Here is a 22,897-nt window from a genome sequence, read left to right as displayed (position 1 = left end):
AAGAGTGACTTACTAATAATACTTATTAAAAAAATAGTCATTAAAAGCAATTTATTAAACTTATATTTTTATTACTGATTCTTTCTTCAACTACCAAGCACCATTTACCTTACCTGAATATGTGGATACCACGATTTCATCATAGCCATCTTTCCCTACACAACCACCCTGGATAGATGTGACACTTTCAGACAATGCCTAAAACAAATTTAAGATCAAGCACTTCATTAATAACTAAACATTTCACAGATGTTAAGATAAGCCACAAAACTTATTTTCCTGTCTCCAGACTTCAACATAGACTACTGAGTACTTATTACGTGCAGACACTGACTGGAAAGGCAAAAATCCTGCAGAAATGGCAGAAAATTCCAGTGTTTTTAAATTTCAGGAAAGAAGATTGAAAGTGACTCATCTATTTGTGTGTACCACTCAGCTACAGTAGTCATCTAATGAGCAAAAATAGATTATTTATATAAAGAAAAAAGTTTTTTTAAAAAAATTATATAAGCAAAACTCTTAATACATTTAGTCTATTATCTGAATTCCACAGACCACCTCTCCTGTTTTCTCCAAATAGTTTTTGTTTTTGTTTTTGTTTCGGTGAGGGAGATGAGCCCTGAGCTAACATCTGTGCCAGTCCTCCTCTACTTTGGATGTGGGATGCCTCCACAGCATGGCTGATGAGTGGAGTAGATCTGCACCCAGGATCTGAACCACATAAACCCAGCCCATCGAGGCACAGTGTGCAGAATTGTAACCACTCGACCATGGGGCCGGCCCCTCCAAATAGTTTTTTAGATGACTAAAGAAGATGATAGCCTATATGGAAGCTTTAGGAAATTTGCTACTAATGACAGAAACCAAGTTTCTCAGATAGTTCAGGGTTTATATCTCCTTTAAGCAATACTTCAACTAGTCAAGTAGGGATCTGTGTTTTTAACAAGCACTCTAGGTCAGTGGCTTTCAAGGTATTTGGAAAGCAAGCAATAAATTTTATATTGCAAGCTGGTATACATTCACACATGAATACACACGAACATACAATTTAAAGGGTTTGCATTGTACTCTGATATATTCTACTCTAACCTATTTCATTAAAAAAAAATGAGCTGGCAACTCACTAATAGGTTTTGCCCAGTAGTTTGAAAACTCTGCTACGTAATTCTTATCAGGCAAGGATAAGAACCATTGTTTTAAAGGACAAGGTGGAGAGAACGGACTCTGGCAGTAAACACACTAACTCTCTTAACCTTCCCCGAAGGAGGCAGACCTCTGAGTTATTCTGCAAATCAGGCTATCTTAGCTGTTCCTGAGGCTGATTACGTAAGAGAATCAAGTAACAAAGCTTTGATTATAAGTTTGCATAAAGTTAGCTTCATAGGTGCATTTTTAATAAATGTCCCAGTGGATCTCACATACACTAGAAATCTTCAAACTTTTTTGTACATGTTCCCATTAAAGTAATTCTGAAAAAACTATGCATCTCTCTCTCTATATTTTTAAGCTCACCTTTAGATTTTTCATCACAATTGTAAATAGTTACAAAGAACGTAACTTCTATTATCATTTTAAAATGAAACTGTCACATCCTATAACCATACCCATTAGTCTAAATACCAGGACAAATTTATACACATAATCATCGACTTAAAAAATGAAGAAACAGATCCTTCTTTAACAGTTGGAAATTTTACACTGTTCCTTCTTCTTGAACTTTTACTTTCATTCCACTTCCCCCACATACATTTATCTTAATGTAATGTACTCATATACCTGAAATTCTTTTATACTTCTCTGAAACCAAAAAATAATAAATTGAAATTTTTATCTTCTGTGATCATAAAGCTCTCAACATTAGAAATTTCTATCATTATAATTATTAGTACACACAATTGATAAGACAAATATACAAGTTTGACAAAAGCGAAATTCAATAGGAAATGTATCTTGTGAGATGAATGGGACTTTTTTCCTTCCAAATTATTCACGCATCACAAATCAATATCATTTACATAATGCTAGAGTGAGACTGGGTTCAACATCAGTTCTATTCCTATTTTCCATTTTCATAGATAGAAGTACTGTTCAACCTTAGTCACATAAAGATGTTGATGAGAATTAAAGAAATTTTGTTGCTGAAAATTCACTCAATTGTTTAAACATCTTCCAAGTTATCTACCTAAAATCACCAACCAATCTATCACCAAAACATTTTTTTAATGGCATTTCATCTGACAACTTGATTAGGTCCTCCTTCCACTTATTGAAAGCAAAACATCAGACACCATTTGATTTATAGAAGGATGTTTTACCTGGACAACAGAGGTACACACATCCTCACTTTTTAAATGGTTTATTGAGTAACTATTAACCCTAACTTTTACTCGCTTAGAAGTATCTTACTTAACCTTATTAAGAAAAAGTTAAAAAACTGTTAATTTCTACATTTTTCTTGAGGAAGATTAGCCCTGAGCTAACCACTGCCAATCCTCCTCTTTTTGCTGAGGAAGACTGGGCCTGAGCTAACATCCATGCCCATCTTCCTCTACTTTATACGTGGGACGCCTACCACAGCATGGCGTGCCAAGCTGTGCCATGTCCGCACCTGGGATCTGAACCAGCGAACCCCCGGCCGCTGAAGTGGACAGTGTGCACTTAACCGCTGTGCCACCAGGCCAGCCCCAATACATTTTAAGGAAATTCATTTATCTTATATACTTCAAATACATTTCTCTAAAAGTCTTAGATTGGCAGATTTAGCTAATTCAACTCATATTTAAAAAAAACAGTCATATAGCCATAAAATAGGAGCTACTAGACGATCTAGTATAGATGTGGTTTACGTAAGTAACAACACGGAATGCCGATTAAGGGACCTAAACTCACAAAAGAAGACTTTGGTCATTCCTCAAAATATTGGCAAATGAATATATATTTACAAGTTAAAATATGATGTTTAAGGTGTATATATATATAGAGAGAGAGAGAGACATAAATATATATATAGAGAGAGAGATTCTCTTTTTATGATTTGCTCCTTAACTTTTTTGATTAATCAACTATCAGTCCAGACTCTGTCAGATAACATGTCTTCTCCTGATTAGGAAAACAATAAAGAGAGTGACATCATGAATCCAAGATGAGGCAGCATATATTCGCAGCCTTAGCATAATCTGAGAGCAGTACTTCTGTCATTAGACGAAAGAGTTGGAAGACAGAATTTCTTAGTGCCATACCTGGCAGAGGAGGGAAATGCTATGTCATTACTGGGCTTTGGAATAGAAGTCAAAGAGGAGATTTGGGGTCTAAATAGGAAAATTTCTCAGGGGTTGATGAGAAAAAAATAGGAGATCACCAACAAAGAAGTATTATATACTTTTAAGCCTAAACTATTATTTGCATCATTAGCAAGATGACTTTTTACAGCAAAATAAGATAAACAAATATGAGATAAATCCAGAAAATAAGTTGTATAGTGTTTTTATCCCCATATTATCTACATAATATACTTTATCTATGCACCCAAACATCTGCATTTGACAATCTTCAGTTAAAGTTGGGACTGGGAGGGACCACTATTAGAGAACATATACAAAGAAAGAAAGGTTGATAATGAGTTGTGGCTTTAAAAAAAAAAAACAAGAGTCTCAATGCATCCTGCTTGAGGCAGCATGGGGAAACTCCGGACCGGAGAACACCACTTCATGAAAATGAAAGATTCCATTTATACCAGCTTGACTCTCCATATGACTTTGTACCTTGGGATAAAAAAGCTTAATTACATTTAAAATTTGGAACTAAAAATTACTCTTATCTAATATTTCTTCTTACATAGCTGATTTTCGGGTGGATAGAAGTGAAACTGCTGTTTTTCCCTTTCTGCTTAAAGATATTTTTTACGTTGTCCTAACAATATGAAGTTTATTCCCAAAACCTTATTACTTTAAAACAACATGGTCTCATATATGTCACCCAAACACATAAATGTAACTGCTGTACTCTACTACAGAAACTACTTTATACTTAGTTTCTACTTATAGAAACTAAGGCAAAATATTTAATACTTTAGATATACAATATTTAGAAAACAAATGAAGAAGTAATTTATTATTCAGCTTGAAGGGAATAGTCTACTGTTCAAACACAAGAGCAGTCTAGAGAAGATTTCGATAACATCAAAGCAGCAATATTTTAAGCCAAACACAAGATTTTAATATATTTCATCTAAGAAAACTCAAACTATCATAGCCATCTCTATAACTATTTGATGAATAATGAGAATATATAGTATTTTTTAAAATAAACTAACCTGATCGAATCGTAGAACAGGCTCATTTGCATTATCAAAACTATACACTTCCACCATTCCATCATCTCTCCCAACAAGTAAATCTTTAACTCCATCACCCACAATGTCAAAGTTGTCCACACACAAAATACCTTTAAAAAAAATGATACATGCACTAAGTTATTAATAAAACTAACATTATAGTCAATTATATACCAAGTAAGAATGAAAAAAATGTATATACCAAATCAGAATGGAAGAAAAAACAAAAAACTTTGAGCATAATCAGGTATCCTTCTCTTTTCCATCCACATTCATTCATTTCCAAGGCTTTAAACATAACCTATATGGCAACAGCCCCTAAATTTACATCTCCAGCTCTGGTCTCTCCCCAGAGCTTGAGACTGATATACCCAAGTTCCTATTCAGCAACTTCTCTTAGACATCTATTTGCATCTCAAACTTTCCATGCCCGGAACAACATTCTTAATTCCCCTCTTTATCACATCCCATCAACAGTGCTCCTTCCCCATTCTCCCCTTACCTCAGTATGATACCACCCAGTTGCTCAGGCCAAAAATCTAGACTGCATCTCTTTTTCTCACTTCCTATATCAAACCGATTAGCAAATTCTATCTGCTCTATCGCCAAAATATATATTGACATTGTCTCCTTCTTTCCATTTCCAACTACTATTAGCCTAGTCTAGGTTACCAGTATCTCTAGCCTACACCAGGATAAATTATAACAACTATAACTATAACTTCTCAACTGATCTCCATGCTTCCAATCTTGACCTGATTCCGCCAAAATCCATTCTTCATGGAGTGATTTTTGTTTGTTTTGTTTTGATAAATTAGATCCTGTCATACGCCCATTTACAATTCTCCAATGACTTCCTACTGTACTTAGATTAAAATTCAAACCCTTTTCCAAGGCTCTGTATGACCTACACAGACCTACATGATTTGGCCCTACTCTATCTCTCTGACTTTATCTCATGCCATGCTAATGCATCTAGCCACACTCGTCTTCCTACTGCTCCTCAAATGAATCAAGTTTATCTCTGCCCCAAGTCATTTGCCCTTATTTTTTTCTCTTCTTGGAACATTCTTTTCCCTCAGTTCTTTACATTACTAACTCCTTTTCTTATCAATCAGATCTCAGTTCAAATTTCATCTCTTATAAGATGCCTTCCATGACTACCCAGTATAAAAGCTGCCCTTCACCCTTCCATCCATCATTCTCTAATATATTACCCTGTTATATTTTCTTCAGGTGAATAGCTGAAGTTATCTTATTCATTTGCTTATCCAGTCTCCCCTAACAAGTATTTGTTGAAGGAATAAATGAACATACGAATAAATAAGCTGTACCTATAAATGGCCATTTCACTGCCTACCAAGTCAGATACAGATCAGATATACTTAGAATGGATAAGTTTCTTAGGAAACAGGAATATTCCCTGACCCATTGCACTTCTTCCTTGCCTAACACCAAGAACTCCCAAATTTCAATTAATTCCCTACAGCAAACAATGAAAAATGGTTTTGAGCATAGAATGATGTTACAGATGGACATTAGCCCATAAAAGCCTATCTATCTCAAATTACTATTAGCATTTCTTACTTAAAAAAAATTATGCCAAAAGTATGGTACACGTGCTAAATGAACAAATAGTAAATAAATCTGAGGTGGCCCTGGGAATTGCTAAGCTAAGTCCGCCATGTATTATGAATAAATAAAACAGAATGAATTATAGAATCTAGGATATTTTATTTAATAATCACCGAAATTTCAGAATCTGAACTACATCAAAAACATACCTCCCCTCTTTTTCTCATTTCGAATCTCCCATTTATGTATCGGTTTAGATGTAGTGATCTGAATAAGCCCAAGTTTTCCATCTGATGTTCCAAACATGAGGTCTTCTCCAGAGTCACCTTGTTATAATTAAAGTCAACATATTATATTGATCCCACAACTTATAATATCTATTTGAAATTAAAATATCTTCGCATATATTGACCTTCATGTAAAAATCTCACTTAAAAATATTAAAAAAGACAGAAAACAATTTTGGAGGATGCTTATATATCTACAGAATTTTATAACCATTAAGATAAGAGTCCTCCTCATCATCTGCTATTAAGATGAGGAAACTGAAAATTAAAGTCCAATAACTCATTACTGTTAGTTACTGGCAAGTTATCAGAAGACAACTGTCTCGATTCCAATTCCTGTTGTTTCTACAATTTGCCATTTTCACTTAATACATATTTACATTACTAAAACCCTGAAAGATCTAGACATAACTAACATAATGCACTCCCTTATTTGACTGTGAAAAGTGAAATCCTGGTTACCGCCATTTCCGTTGTGTAGCGCTAAAACAGTAGGTGGGCCAGGAACTTCAATTTCATACATTACGTCAGATCCCTGAAGGAGAATAAGTATTTTAAAACTGAAACAAAATACAAATTTAAAATAATATAGGCACTCATAGATAACATCAATATTCATATTGAGTACTCTAGAATAAAACTGCTGAAAAAATTAGCTCATGAATGTTAACTTGCATTTGTTAGCAATTTTGCATATGTTATCTCATTTTAAAATAAAATATATATAAAATACAAAGATCAAGGAAAGAAATATTTAAAATATCTTTCACTTTCAATACTTTTCATTCTAAATACTTTGTCTGCCTGAAAACTTGACACTGGTAAGTTTTCCAATGTAAACTTTCCAGAAACGAGCTGTTTCTTCTGTCCTCTCTAACTTGAGGGCTTTAACTTAGAGCACAATCAAACATTTAAACAGATCCAAAGTTACCTAAGGAAAATTTTGGCCTTGCCTTTGGGTGTTTCCAAAGCCTACTCCAGTGAGAGGCAGAGTGACCTGCTATTTAGATGAGAAAACAAGTTGGGTCCTTTTATTTGTCATTGTTTCAGTTTCACCACTTAATGCTTTAATTTAGTATATAGTATTTGTGAAGCTGTTAAAGAATGAGGTAGAAGTACTTACACTCACACAGAAAAAAACTACAATAAATCATTCAATAAAAAAATTTGCAAAATTATAGTAAATAGGATAGGATATCATTTTTGTCAAAAAAATTTAAATATATATAGAGAACATATAGGAGAGCCATATGCTTTATCTTTTATTTAAAATAACATTTACAAATTCTCAGATATCTACATATAACTATATAAACACAAAAGAATATGCACAAAATTGTTTTAAAAAGGCTACCTCTGGGGCAACGAATTTCCTACAAAGGCAGATGGGGAGTAGAAGAGAAGCGTGAAGGACAGAGGAAAGACTTCAGCTTTTTACTTTCACAAATCCTTAGTGATTATTTTTTTACAATAAATATATGAATCTCTTGTTAAAGTAGAATCCTAGAATTCAGCCAGACCAATGTCTAACTGAACATTAGCCAGCTCCTGTTAAAAGCCTTATTCAAGCAATTGACATTTGGGTGCAGAGGCTAGGGGAGAAATTAATCATCCATGCCTCCAGAATGAAGCTTGAACATTACTTCCTCGTAGGAAAAAAAAACAAGCTCACAGAACCACTGGATTTTTCCTTCTATAAAAGAGATGATGCCCAGAAATGGCCATCTGGCTATGAAATTCCAAAGAGTGAGACAGCCTGTGGTTGCACAGAATAAACAGCTAGACTTTTTATTCAACTACACTTTCACCATCAGCTTAAGTTTTTCCACCTGCTATATGTTATTTACATTTAAACTTTTTTTATGGGTCCTGATGTGTGTATGTGTATTGTATTGAAAGTCACTTTCAAGAAGACATAGTTGTAACTATTACTAATAACAATGACCTTAAGCAGTTGTTTCAGCCAATCATGGTTTTTCATAGAAATATAAGGACAATAAAACGATTTTTTCCTCTATCACTCACTCACTTATCCAACAAAGTACCCTTTTTTCCATATATGCCTCTCTACACACTTGCCAAAGATCTCAACACATTTGCCTCAAACAAAAAAAACTGGTTTATCAATTAAAATATTAAAATCTTTTTCCAGTTATAATTTTAAGTAGGACATTTAAAGTGGCAATGATCACTAATTTATCTCAAGTATACATTGTTCATCAATATTCATTTACCTAAGTTATGAAAAATTATAAAAATGCAAACAGCAACCTGTAAAACTCTGAGAACTCTGTCCTGGCAGGCCAGTACTGGTGTAATACGAGGCAATCTTTCCACTGGCAGGCAGATGATGTCATTGATTTTGTCTCCAGAAAGGTAATAATGTTGGTCTTTGCAGTCACAATAATGGTTATAGATGTAACTTGCACTGAGAAAGAGGTCTGAGCCAGATATGTGCCTGAGAAAATTAAAAGTAATTTAAGATATCTATATTTTAAAAAATAAGCATAGGAAACTCCTGAATTTTTCAGAGATAAAAATAAAAGTTTATTTACAGAGTTTACTATTATTTGAGCACAGACTCAGAGAATATAGCTTCCCCTTTCCCCGACTTAATTTCTAGGCTTTTGGTCTAACACTGATTTTGAAAGATAAAAATGAGGATCTTAAGGTGTCAGACTTCTCAACAGCTGAGCTCAGAAAAACTGAAAATAAAGACAAGATAATGATAATTTAACTGTCTGTATCTGAAGACGATTAATATGTCAAAAAGTAACTTTTTTCGAACGTGTACTATGTGCCAAGCACTGTCCTAAGTGATTTACACATATTGGCTCAATGCTCCTACTCTATAAACTAGAACCATGATTATCCCTCTTTACAGGGGATAATAAATGTTCAGTAACCTGTCCACGGCACACAACTAGCAGACAGTGGAGTGGATTGCAGCTCAGGTAGTTTTTAGCTCTAGAGTTTAGCCATCTCACTATCACACTAAATTACCTGGAAAAGGCTTAGATTGAACCAAGTTTTCACTGGGGGAGTTGAAATTTTTTGAAAAAACTTATATACTAGTGTATTATCTTTCATGTCTAGGTTGCTATCACCATGTAATCATAAACAGGGTAATTTTATGTGAAGCTTTCACCTATTTCTCCACCTCTAAGGTCTATTTAAAAATTTTTTGCTACTAAAATTATTCCTTATCCTGTAATGATTCTTACTGATTTTATCTTCCTCAATTATTGTTTAGGTGGCCTCACTTTGTGGCTCTGCATATGATTTCAGTAATCCTCTTAATATCATTTCTATCACCTAATGAAATTCTATATCTTTTCCAAGATTTTAAATTTCATTTTGAAATGTATCCTCATTATATTTGCATTGTATTATCCAAAGCACCACTTGCCAGTCACTATTGACAAGAGTGGGGACAGACAGAAGTATTAAGCAGGGTAGGATGTGTGAGGGGTAACCAATTTTGTAAGTGGTTAGTTTCCTTATTGAATATTTTCAAGTTATAACCTTATTTTCCTATGCAATCTTTAAATGTGGAGATGCAGATAATACATTTTCAAAAACTGAATAAAGAACCTTTCCATTCCAGCTCTGCCACTGCAGTAAAAACATTTGAGAAACTACCTAAAGAGACTACTGGCTGGGAAACTCCTTATCTTCCCATCTCTGTCCACATACCTTTCTGAATGTGGAGGTATGCTAATAATTAATTACTTTGATGTCAGTATTTCACCATTATCACTGGCCACATCTATCTACAAAAGCATTTCAAAAGTATAATATTCTTGCTAAATCACTGACATTACTTCCACTTGCCATTGTTTAATTCTTATCTAATCTTGCCAAAGTTTTACAGCCTAGACATCAAGACATGTGCTGTGCACTATACAGAATTATGCAGGACGGCTGTGCATTACACAGCACTCTGGACTCAATCAGTAGTTTCCAAACCGAGATCTGGCTGCTGATATAACCTGGCTGCATTGGATTCAAATGAAGAACTTTTTCCTTTAAACCTACTCCTAATAATTCTGATCCTGCAGGTATGAAGTAGGACAAGGAATCTATTGTTTTAAGCTTCAAAAGGATTCTCCTAAGTAGCAGGTTTGAGGAACAGTGGATTAAACGAACTTTCAAAACCCTTTCTAGCTCCCCATGATTCAAAAACTACAATTTTAATTGCAAAATTTCACATATCAGGAAGCTATTAAGGAGCTATTTTTCACTTAGAGTCTTACCTAACTCACTCAAAATTATAGCCTATTGGTAGTCACCAACTTTGATGGCCAAAGTGCTACTTAATCAAATGTTTGTCACCTAACCAAAATATTATAAATGGATGTGTAAAAATTAAAAAAGAATAAACATACATAGCTTTAATGCTTTCAGTGAGGTTTGTTTCAAAAGAGAGGAACTGTTTTCCTCTCTTTGTAAAACCTCTAATCTCAGATCCTGCAGCAACAAAAACTTTCTCCTGGGGTGTGTTAAGAACCCCTCCTAGTTCCAGTCTTGCAATCTTCTGCCCCGGTAAAGTCTTGAACACTGTCTGCAAAAATCATTGGGGAAAAAATGTAAGTATACAAATTTATTGTAAGCATTTTCCTTTACTGTAAAAAATGCTGTGATTTTAAACTTACAAAATATTATAGTTCTACTATATAGAAACGCCTTTAGACACAAAAGTATTTACTTCAGTGAGTCTGGTTTTTTGTCAAATATCTTCAAACTTTGGACTATTTATTCCCACACATATTTCAAAGACATCATTAAAATCTAAAGTCTTGCAACTCAAAGTAGGGTTCACTAAGCAGCAGCATTAGCATCACTAACCTTATTAAAAATACACAATCTCAGGCCCATCCCCAGATCTACTGAGAGAGAATCTGCATTTTAACAAGATTCCCTAGCTGATTCCAATGGACATGTTTTTATATTTTAATTATCTTTTTAAAACTAATCTCTCCTGGTTTCTTTATAATTTTTATAAATTTTAGGACTATAGAATTTACTGAGAACCTGAATATATAAGTTACTCTCTCTCTATTTAATTGGAAACATTTGTATCATTAATTTCTTCCTGGTTATTTTCCATTTTATTATTGACATCAGTTTCTTAACCTCCCCCTCAATGACTTTATACACAGAGAATAAAATATCTGAGAGGATATATGAAGAACAGAAATACTGAGTTTCTGATAGTTTTCACCCTCTTCACCTTTTTGTAAATTCCATATATCGTATAATGAATATAAGAGTTCAAATCTCAACCCCAACACTCATAAACTATAGTCTGTGAATATGATGATGTAATAATCACTTCCTTGATCAGGTTACATTAAGTGGCAAAGGTGATGGGATAGCCACTTCCATGTTACATTGTTATAGAAGACTCTGTCCTAGCAGCCCGGACAGATTTTCCTGCTGGCCTGAAGAAGCAGGTCACCATATTGCAAGAGGGCCTGTGAGACGATCACATAGCAAGGAGTTGCGGGGGCCTCAAGGTGCTGAGAGCAGGCCTAGACTCACAGACAGCAATAAGGTGGGGACCTCAGTCTTACAAAAGCAAGGAATTGAATTCTGCCAACCACGTGAGTGTGAAATAGGACCCCGAACTCCAGAAAGGAACAGCCCGGCTGACATCTACAGCGTAGCCATGTGAGACCTTGAGCCTGGACTCCTGACCCACAGAAACTGTGAGATAATAAACGTGTGTTGTTTTAAGCCCCTAAATTTGAGGGAATTTGTTACACAGCAAAGAAAACTAATATATCTCCCTAGGCTGTCAAAGGTGTTTTATAAACAGCTAGCAAATGACTCTTGTGCTACCTGCAGCCTCATACTTCATACAACTACTTCCCTCACAACCCATTTTTCATTGTATATTAGAACATTTTTAATCTAGGGTTATTCACTAAGCAGCATATTTCTCTTTTAAAAAATCCTTCCACGCCCCACCCCCAAAAAAGCAATACATACCACTGCTTCTCCCTTCTTCATGCCAAAGCACATAACTACCCCATCATGATCTCCAACGACCACCTGTAACAGATTGAAGAGAATCTAAAATTACTAGTATTATGTCCTAGTAACTGCATATGCGGAAAACAAGATTTTCAATATATAAATTATGATTTTAAAAGTAGAGATCATAAAATCTAGAAAAGGCAACCCCACAAAAAATAATCTTTCAAAGACTTATAGGAAAGGGCCAAAGAGAAGGAGATGGAGAATCGTTACAGAAGTAGTCAGCCATATATTCTGTTCCTACAATGTAAAGAGAACAAGAGAATAGGGACAGAAATGGCAGGGAGGTAACTTTCTTAACTGGAGCACAACAACATTTTCAGATTAACTTTCAAAACAGATTACCAAATACAGTTATGACTGACCTACTTGAAATTTTTAAACCTTTAAATGGAAAAATTTTAACATATGCAAAAGTAGACAGAATATAATGAATTTTCATGTATCCATCACCCAGCTTCAACAATTATCAGCATGTGGCCAATGGATCATTTTGAAATAAATATAGAGGGAGATTTTAACACTTCTTTCTCAGAAATTGATAATCAAGAAGACAAAAGACAAGGATATAGGTTAGAAAAACAACTACTTTTGATATAATACACAGTCAGACATTCTGAGAAAAATGTGTGATTAGGTGATTTTGCCATTGTGCAAACATCCTAGGGTGTACTTACACAAACCTAGATAGTCCAGCCGACTACACACCCAGGCTCTACTACTAATCTTATGGGACCACCTTCATATGTATATGCAATCCATCATTGACCAAGACATCGTTATGCAGTGCATGACTGTATATGCACATATGTATATGTTGTGTGCATGTACATATATGTGGGGGAGGGTGTAAATAAATAAGTCACTCATCCCAAGAATTAAAGTATAAATGTTCTTTTCAAGCACAAAGGAACATCAGATAATTGGCCAAGTATTAGGACCTAAAACAAGTCTCAAATATCAAAAAGTTGATATTGCACAGACCATGTTCTTAGCCCACTGATTCTTAACCTTCTGAGGGAATCACAAACCCCTTTGTGTATTTGATTAAAGCTGTGAACTTTCTCTCCAGAACAATGAACATTCACAAATAATTATGTACACATTTTCAGATTTATGGATCTTTGGTATAGACAAAGACTTTTCAGATGAAAAAATACTTAAGTGTTAATTAAGGTTTTGATTTTTTGATAATATACTATTCCAGTAATTTGTAAAACAATAATCTTTTACAGGGATTCCCAAAGTGTGGTTCCTGGACTCCTGGGCGTCAATGAGAACCTTTTAGGAAATCTGCTAGGTCAAAATTATTTTTCTAAGTAAGTCTTTATTTTCCTTTTTCACTAGGTTGATATTTGCAATGATGGCAAGAAGTAACGGTGGGTAAAATTACCAGTGTCTGACAGGAATCAAAACAATGACACCAAACCATACCCGTAATCGGTAATCTTCATCACCATTTGAGAGTAACAACAACAAAAAATCCAGTTTCATGTAAGAATGTCCTTGATGAAGCAATCACATTATTACTCTTATTAAACCTCGACCCTTGAGTACATCTTTTTAATACTTAGTGTGGGAAAATAGGAAGGATGCATAAAGCACTTGTGCTGCATACTGAAACAGTCTTGAGGAAAAGCACTAGTATAAATTGAGTTATGAGCTGAACTATGTCTTCTTTTCAAGAAACACTATTTTTAAGAATGAAAGAACAATCAACAACTATTATTATTAGCACTTGGGTATTTCATGGACATTTTTTAAAAACTGAAGGAAGTGAGCCCGTCATTTCAAAGGAAAGCAACTGACAGTATTTGCTACCAATGATAAAGTTCAAGCTTTCAAGTGAAAATCAGTACTTTGGAAGACTTGTATCTGACACTGTGAGCCTGACAGCTTTGCAATACTTAACTTTTCTGATGAGATCAGCCGTGATATTAACAAATGTGATTTCTTTGATATATTGAAAAATGTGTCAACATTTGGAACATCTGTATAATTCAAATGAACCAATAATCTCATATGACCATCACAGGATGCTATAAATTCATGCAAGGGTAAAAGATGCATTCAAAGTATAATAAGACCGACCAGTGGATTTAAATGTACCGAAGTATGAAAAGCTAATGAATATAGTTTCAGAGTGCACACTGCACCTAATGTTTTAGAAACCACTATTTGTCAAGTATAGGTGTTGTATCAAATATGAAGAGCAATAATTATCTGGAAAAGCTATCTGAATACCCCTCCCTATTTTCAACTATGTATCATGTAAGCTAGATTTTCTTCATATACTTCAACCAAAACAACATATCTCACGCACAACTAGAAGGACCTACAATTAGAACATACAACTATGTACTGGGGGGCTTTGGCGAGAAAGAAAGAAAGAAAAAAAAAAAAGATTGGGGTCTGGCCCCGTGGCCAAATGGTTAAGTTCACACACTCTGCTTCAGTGGCCCATGGTTTCCTCGGTTGGGACCCTGGGTGCAGACCTAGCACCATGCATCAAGCCATGCTAAGGCGGCATCCCACATGGCAGAACTAGAACCATCTATAACTAGAATATACAACCATGTACTGGGGGGCTTTGGGGAGAAGAAGAAGAAGAAAAAATGATTGGCAACAGATGTTAGCTCAGGTGCCAATCTTATGCCGGACTAAAGAATTTGCAAAACTGTAATACAACGCCACTATGCTCATTGAATTTTTTTGTTTTTGAAAAGTTATTAGTCATAAAAATGTTATTTATGTAAACATGTAATTTTCTAATTATTTTCAAAAATAGAATAATAAATATTTTAAACATTTCTTAGTTTGAATTTTAATACAATAAGTATTGATAGATATAACCTACATAAGCAAAAGTTCTTTGGGATCCTCAATAATTTAAGAGTGTAAAAGGGTCCTGAGACCAAAAAGTTTGAGAAATGTTGATCTAGTGAACTGAATACTGTAAATGACAATCAGAAATCTGTTGATTTATCTTGACAAAAAGTTAATATATCAGGACACTGCATTTATTTTGCAGCTACTAAAATATCCTACTAGTCTTCTAAGAAATTATAATTGTCTTGTGGAAATCATAATTCTCTTGTCTCATAGGATCAACATTGCGATAAAATTAATCAATATTGTTAAATATAAAGTTCAACATCAAAATAGTTTATTACTCTTAAAAATATGATAAAGTTTTTAAAAAAACATTTTCTCTATATCCTATTGTGTTTTCTATTTCTTTTTTCATATACACAGTCTGGCATACACAAGTACACACAGAATAAACTATTACCAGAAAAATGGAATATGTTTTTTAACAAGTTTGATTATACTCGTTACTAACTGTACAAATAATTACAATGACCAAGAAAGTTAGTTTGTAAATGTCCCTTGGTACTCCAACCCCTGTTCGAATTAAAAGAAATTCATTTCCATTTTAACACTAGCATTTTAAAAAGAACTACTTACCAATAAAGAAGGAAATATAACCCACTCTTCTGTGAGACCTAAGGAGATGTGGAGAAATGAGTATCTCTACAGTACCTTTTGGGTAGCTCTACGTCTTGAGGCAGGAAGTAGCTTCATAGTCTTCTGAGAGGTCACTCCCACCTAAGGAAACACACCAGCCAGCTAGTGAATGTACTCTAATACACTGTAATTTGAAGTTCTTACATCAGAGATTAAAAGGAGTAGCACGTTCAGATCACAGTGTCTTACCTTTTTATTGCAATAATTAGTGACAGGAAATAATTATCAATGACGAACTTTTATCTAATGAAATATGCCCCAAACTCAGAGTATAGGAAAAAACCAAAAATAGTAAAATTTATGCCTGTCAAAATTTATGTTGTCAAGCCAGATATAATTATGTGACATTACTGGCAAGATACTTCACAAAAAAATATTTCTAGAAGCCTTCTTTTCCAACTTTATACAACTGTTAAGGAGTTTTTATGAAGTGATTAAAAATATTTGGAAATAGATTACAGTTATTAAAACTGCAATATAGAAAATTTTTGCTAAAATATCAAATATGCTGATGGCAATGACATCGAATCCAAGTGACGATGAAGATTATTTTACAACAGGTGCATACGATGAAAACAGCACGGCTTGTTCAGCAGGGAACTGTTACTAGCGGTGCATCGTTAGGGGAGGAGGATAGAAGCTGGAGAAAACAATAGATCATGAAAGAATTTACACACAGTATAAATCCGTAATTTTCCTCTGTATTCCGGGGAGTAGTACTAAAGTTTAAAATTATCTATTTAGATTTGTATTTTGAAACGTCAATCTAGCAAGGGATGTGAAAGGATGGCTTGGAGGGAGGTGAAGCTGAAGGCTAGGAGCTCAATTAGGAGGCTATTTCAATAATCCACGAAAGAGAAGATGAGAACCTGAACTGGGGGTTGTGGAGATGAAGAAAACGGGACAGATTCCAAGAGATATTTAGGAGGTAAAAGCAGCAAGATGTGGTGACCAGCTGGATATGGAAATTATTAAGGTAGGAAGAACCTAGCGTATCTCCCAGGGAAACTGACCGGGCAAACATTTGCACCCTTAGCCAAAACAGGATTAGTGAAAAAGGAGGAGACGGAGAAGAGGGAGAGAAGGTCGAGGGCTGAGCTATAACAGAGAGAACACCAGCTCTGCAGCCAGACTTTGCTTCCAACAAGAACTCCATCCTTATTCGCTATAAAGCAACTTACCTTTTCAGAGCTCCTGGATGCTCTCTATAATATTACCTACTTTGAGGATTTTTATGAGCATTAAACATTTGTGGATGTTAAGCTCCGAGAATAATCTGGATGCTCAATAAACGGTTGTCGCCGCTTTGATGATGATCTGGCTAGTGGTGTCCGGCGCTCGGAGAAGGGACTGGGTAGGGATGAAGACTCAGGGGTTAGAGGCCCGAGGCAGCTGCGGCGGGGAGAGATGGGCCCCGGGAAGGAGTCAGGGACCGCGTCTGGACTCGCGGAGCATCTTCAGGACCCGCAGCCGCCAGCACCCTGGGGGCGTGCACCGTCGTGGACGAGCCGGAGGCGCCCGGGAGGAGGGCGACGGAAGGGCAGCACCCCGCCCCCGCTCCCGGCGACCTCGACAGGCGTCAGTGGGAGGATGGAATCCTCTCGGGGAACCGGGCTCACCCCCGCGGCGCCCACCCTGTCCCCTCGGGTTTACCTGCAAATAATCCGCTCGGTTTAAATTCAGATCCATGACGCAACACGGACGCGCTGGAGAGCGCGAGGACGGGACAAGAGTGGCACAGGCTGCCGGGCCCCGGGCCTCGGAAAGGAACCCACTCGCTCAACCCCGAGGGGCAAATCCCAACCCCTGCGGCCTCGGCGGAGGATGCACAAGCGGGGCCTCAGGGCTGCGCGTCCGCCGTGACGTCAGTGCGTTCACGCGAGTGGGCCCTGGAAGAACGTGAAGCCCCGCCCCTCTCCCGGCGGACCGCCCACTGACAAGCTGCTCCAATCAGAGGCGAGACGAACGGAGGACGCGGTTCTGGAGACCCGAGCAAAGTGGTTTCCAGGGAGACCGAAGACGCAGTCTTGGCTCCACCCGTCCTCCCCCCGCCCACTTTGGCGCCGCCGCCCTGAACAACACCTCGAAGAGTTTTTCGGTATAGAGCGTTGATGAGAAGCCTGAGTAGATTCTGACCTGTTTTACTGACGCTGGAAAGGGTCCCCCAAAGAATTAGGTTCCACCGTTATAGGCGTTAGCTTCAGAACAGCAGCAGTTCTCAAACTTTTGGCCTTAGGACACCTTTACAAAACTCTTATAAACTATTAAGGACCCCAAAGACCTTTTGTTTATTATCTATTGATATTTACCGTATTAGAAATTGGAACTATTTTTAAAAACATATTAAAAAATAAACTCATAAATATTTTAATGAAAAATACCTTTATTTCCCATCCCTTCCAAAAAAGTAGAAAGACTTTGTAAATCTATTTACTGTTCACCCGAATAGTAGACAGGGGAGTCCCAGATCTACTTCTGCATTCAATCCATTGGTATATGTTTTGAAATATATGAAGAATTTGGTCCAAAACAAGTGGTAGTTTTTGAAAAGTTAGTTACAGTGTGGAATGCGGCTTCATTATGAAACATCCCCCAAATCCCATTTGTTAATATCACCACGGATTTCATCAGAAAAGTTTCGAAGTATTGTAAAGCTGTCAACCTCAGAGGTGGATACAAATTTTGCAAAATTCTAATTTGTGCTTAGAATTTTAAGCACTGGCAACAAATGTCAGTTGTTTTCCTTGAAATGATACTTTCCCTTCTTGAATTCACAAGAAAGTGTATACCAAATATCTAGGTCTGAATAATCCTAATTTTAATGTCAGTCGTGCTTTCAAAAGTGTTCCAGCTAGCAACTCAAATAATCACGCTTTTCCTTGAGACAACTAATATACTTCAGTATTCAGTAGAAATGCTTTATGCATAATTCCCATGTGATTACACAGAATAGCAAAAAAGATATGTACTCCAGAGTCAAGATTGAAAATTAACAATTTTTACTGCTTCACAAAGGACGTTTTTATATGAAACTTTGTTTCCTGCCTATGTGTGGCAGGAAGAATACAGTGACTACTACTACCGTTTGAGCCACTGCTTTGATTCATGCTTAAGTACCAGCAGTATTAACCACCATTGCTTTTGTGCCATCAGTGCAAATGTCAACACACTGAAAAAGGCAAACATTTTAGTGTTTTGAAGATAGTTTCAAAATCACAGAGCCCCTGAAAAGACCTCAGGGAACTTCAGTGTGACCCAGGATCTGACTGAGAGCTGACATTCCTTGACTCACTTCCATCAGTCCTTCCTTAGTGCACAGTGCTCTGCCTAAAGATGCACTACAGATGAACAAGATACAGCTCCTTCCCTGATTTCTGTGGTCTACTGGGGAGAGTTCACAAATGCTTGTGAAACAAAAATTAAACGCCTGAAAAGGGGTGCTTCTTAGGAAGAGAGATTTTTTCCTACAGAGGATCTGAGGTTTTGACTGGCTACCAGGATGTTCCAGACAATTCTTTTCAGAAAAAAAATTGGCTAAAATAACTCCATATTAAAATAGACAACAATGCCTGAAGATGGGTTAGCTGTGTAGTAATTTGGGGAGTATATCAATTTAGACTCCACAAAAATACAGATAAATTTTAGAAGTAAATTGCAATGTAAAGCCACAGAGGGGATAGAAGAAAATAGAACTGTAGAGAGTTTAGGGAGTTGGAAGGTGTATTAGTTTGCTTGGGCTGCCACAGCAAAGTACCACAAACTGGGTGACTTAAACAACAGAAATTTATTTTCTCACAGGTCTCACAGGTAGGAGTACAAGATCAAGGGGTCAGCAGGGAACCAAATCAGTCTTTGGAGGCTTCTCTCCTTGGCTTGAGATGGCCGTCTTCTCCTTGTGTCTTCACATGGTCCTCCCTCTGTGTCTGTCTGTGCCGTAATCTCCTCTTCTGATAAGGACCCCAGCCATATCGGATTAAGGCCCACTCTAATGACCTCATTCTGCCTTAATTACCTCTTTAAAGGCCCTAGCTCCAAATACAGTCACATTCTGGGGTACCAGGAGTTAGGACTGCAACATATGAATTTAGGGGGACATGATTCAGCCCATAACAGAAGGGAACTTGCCTGATCTTAAGAGGGATAGAAGAAACCACAAAGAAGAAAACAGATATGAAAAAGAAATATTAAACACTTCAATATGTCACAAAATTTTAAATATAAACAAAAATTTTGGGAAAGTAGAATATCTTTATAAATAGTTTATGTAAATTAAGAAAAAAGGACATACTATGATTCCAATAAACAAACACGTAAAAACATGAACAGAATTCACAAAGAAAGTGGCTATTGAACAGACATACAGAAACCTATTACTTCACTTGTAATCAATACAAGATACCTTTTTATTTTGCCTTTCAAAATAGAAGAAAGATTTAAGTGAAACAACTATATGTTATAGAGACAGCATGTGCTCATCAACTGTGATGCTTTAAACTGGTAATAAAACCCTTTTCAAAAGCAACTTAGAAATATGTACCCAAACCTATAAATATGTGATTATATTTTTAACCCATAACCCCAATTCTGGATATTTAGTCTAGGAAAACACCACAAAGTAAGTAAGAAGTCATAATTGAGGCACTACTTAAGATAGGGACCTAATTGTCCAATAATAGGGGAATGGTGCATCCACTTTGTTGACTATTATGCAGCCACTGGAAGTGAAAATAATGAAGGCTGTGTAATAATGTGGAAATATTCAGATGATAATAAAAATAATATAAAATTGTGTGTATACTATGATTACAATTGTAGGAAAGGGTTGTTAAGAAATATATCAAAAAAATTTTAGTTGGTTGTAAACTGAAGGATTATAAGCTTCCCCTTCCTGTTTTTTGTGTTTTCCGTAAGATGTCTGCATTATTTTAAATAAAATTTTGCAATTTAAAAATAAAATTTTTACAAAATAAAATTAAAAATTAACTAAGAGATTATAAGAATCTTTAACTCTGCATAGTTTCCAGAGTAGGCAGGGTTCTGATAAAACGTTATCTATGAATTTGGATACCAAATCTTCCCACTGTCTATTTTCTTGTCTCCCTTGTCAAGTACTGGCAATACACATTAACGACTTAAGGAAAATGGTATTGATATCATTATTGCTATGTTTTTGCCTTATAACAAACAAATCAAAATATTGAAAACTTGGTGAAGTGGGCAGGAATTATCTTTTTAAAAATGATAAGTATGAAAAGTATTCAGGGCTGGGTGAAATCTTAGAAACCATTAATCCAACGTTTTCCCTTTTTGATTCAAAACCACTTTCATAGTAGTATATAATGTAGTAGAAATGTAACTTAGAAAAGGTATTTTATTTTATATTGCTATATTATTTAAGGCAGCACTAAAAAACTCATCTATACAATCTTTACAATATTGTAATAAAAACATATACTGGCAAGGCTTCTTTTCCATTTAACAAGTAATGCACTCACTGTTTATTTTACCTTAAATTAATTGTGTAAAAGAAAAGAGTTTGTTTGGAAGATCAAATTTATTTTAAAACATTGGAATGAGGCTATGACATAGCATCAGAAATAGATGAAAAGAGCTTGTATAATATGATATGTGGAATTCTTTCATTTTGCATCTAGAAAAGGCAAGTGATTTATTATTTTTTAAGCATTGTGTTTTGTTTCTAAATGATTAGCAAAGGTTTCAAACTACTAATTTTAAGCATTTCTCAAATAATTAGCGGGGGGGACTTTTTATTCACAATAAATGAAATGCCAAGTTAGACAAAATTGCCACTATATTTTCTCTTTTTAAACACATTTTAAGGTACTAGAGACATCTTGGTGGGCTACATTAAAAAAACAGAAAATAACTGCATCTCAGATATGAGAAAAATCGCCTGGAGACAAATTTACAGAATTATCATGCACTTCAGTAACTTATAACCTATGTTGCGGTCTTAAAGAAACCATGATGAGTATAAATTAAACAACTTATGACTAAGAATAAAAGCAATTTAAATTGCATTAAAGTTAAAACCAACAGAGCTAGAGGTGGTCGGCTGAGTGAATGAGTCATGAGTATACATTGGTCTCCACTAACGTGGTACCAGTTTTGAAACTGTCAAGCTAGTTTTAAAAAGAAAAAAATTAATAAATAACCCTTTTAGATTGATTTTAAAAAAGAAAGACATTGAGAAAGAGATCATGACCACCTTGGATGATGATATCACCTGCTAAAACACTTCTATGATGCCCAGAGACCAGGAACCTGTCTCTTATGCTGTTGCTATAGGAGATTGAACAAGGTCTCAGACCAGAGAAGTTAAGCAATTTGTCCCAGGCCACAGGATTAAAAAGCAATGTGCCTTCAGTTCTCTTTAGATATTGTCCATTAGACACTTGACCTTCCCATTTACAAAAGCTGCTTTCATTTGGCTTAAGCATTCAAAATCGAAATATTTTGGACATGATTGGTAAGACAGTTATCCTACATTGTACTAAATTTGCTTTTAATAATCACAACATATTTATGTCATTTCTAAGTTTTCATAGTGCACAGAACTCTTTGAAGATACGGGATACTATTTTGCATAGTTCTCTATTTTATTTCAAGTCTATGAATCCATGCTTCTCAACATATTGTGAGTTCCATCAAGTGAAGGGTCTTCAGTAAAGTTAATATAGAAGCATTATAAAGTGCCAAATTTTTTAAACAGTAAGCCTAAGACGCAATTTGAGTGTTGCCGCCTTTCCTTTTTTTTTCATCTGTAACAGAAAAAGAAAACAACTAAGACAACAAAGAAGTCAAAAAGTCAGAGATATTGGACTTTGATAATCCTCTAATTAATCATAAACACCTAAATGTCTTTTTCTAGATGAGTTGTTTTTTGGTCCTGCTAAAATGCTCCCTTCTCCAAGTTGCACCATCAACTTCTTTGAGCTTTGCTTTTAAGCACAATATGCCTGTTAGGACAGTGAGTGGGGCAATGACTTGCTGGCCCAGAGCTATCATTAACCTCAAAGAAGTCTTAATTCTGACAGAAATCGCCTAAACTAATCCTCACCTCGCCTCTACTTTCCACAGTAATACTTACATCTTAGGGTGGGTTTCCTAG

The 22,897-nt window shown here is 35.7% G+C and overlaps 2 protein-coding genes across 24 annotated transcripts in view; both read right to left on the bottom strand.

Annotated features, from left to right (window-relative positions):
• The window catches only part of BBS7 (Bardet-Biedl syndrome 7), a 34,765-nt gene extending 17,048 nt beyond the window's left edge, over positions 1 to 17,717 (bottom strand). For 3 of the 15 annotated variants that reach the window (XM_070259678.1, XM_070259687.1, XM_070259679.1), the window contains exons 1-9: positions 16,947 to 17,416; positions 15,781 to 15,846; positions 12,190 to 12,252; positions 10,584 to 10,759; positions 8,467 to 8,653; positions 6,658 to 6,730; positions 6,118 to 6,234; positions 4,313 to 4,443; positions 114 to 198 (exon numbers count right to left, since the gene is read on the bottom strand). In XM_070259678.1, coding sequence (XP_070115779.1) covers positions 114 to 198; positions 4,313 to 4,443; positions 6,118 to 6,234; positions 6,658 to 6,730; positions 8,467 to 8,653; positions 10,584 to 10,759; positions 12,190 to 12,252; positions 15,781 to 15,822 — 874 coding nt within the window. In that variant the 5' untranslated portion in view covers positions 15,823 to 15,846; positions 16,947 to 17,416. The other 12 variants (XM_070259681.1, XM_070259684.1, XM_014737967.3 and 9 more) reach the window with 9 other exon arrangements.
• Positions 17,718 to 19,530: 1,813 nt separating this feature from the next.
• Positions 19,531 to 22,897, bottom strand: part of TRPC3 (transient receptor potential cation channel subfamily C member 3) — a 142,895-nt gene continuing 139,528 nt past the window's right edge. For all 9 annotated transcript variants that reach the window (XM_070259676.1, XM_070259675.1, XM_070259677.1 and 6 more), the window contains one exon: positions 19,531 to 22,547. The gene's annotated coding sequence lies outside the window, so the exon portion shown is untranslated. The remainder of the gene's footprint in view (positions 22,548 to 22,897) is intronic.

Source organism: Equus caballus, chromosome 2, assembly GCF_041296265.1.
Source record: "Equus caballus isolate H_3958 breed thoroughbred chromosome 2, TB-T2T, whole genome shotgun sequence".
Taxonomy (NCBI): Eukaryota; Metazoa; Chordata; class Mammalia; order Perissodactyla; family Equidae; genus Equus; species Equus caballus.
The sequence above is the reverse complement of the archived record's forward strand: the minus strand, read 5'-3'. Positions and strand labels throughout refer to the sequence as shown.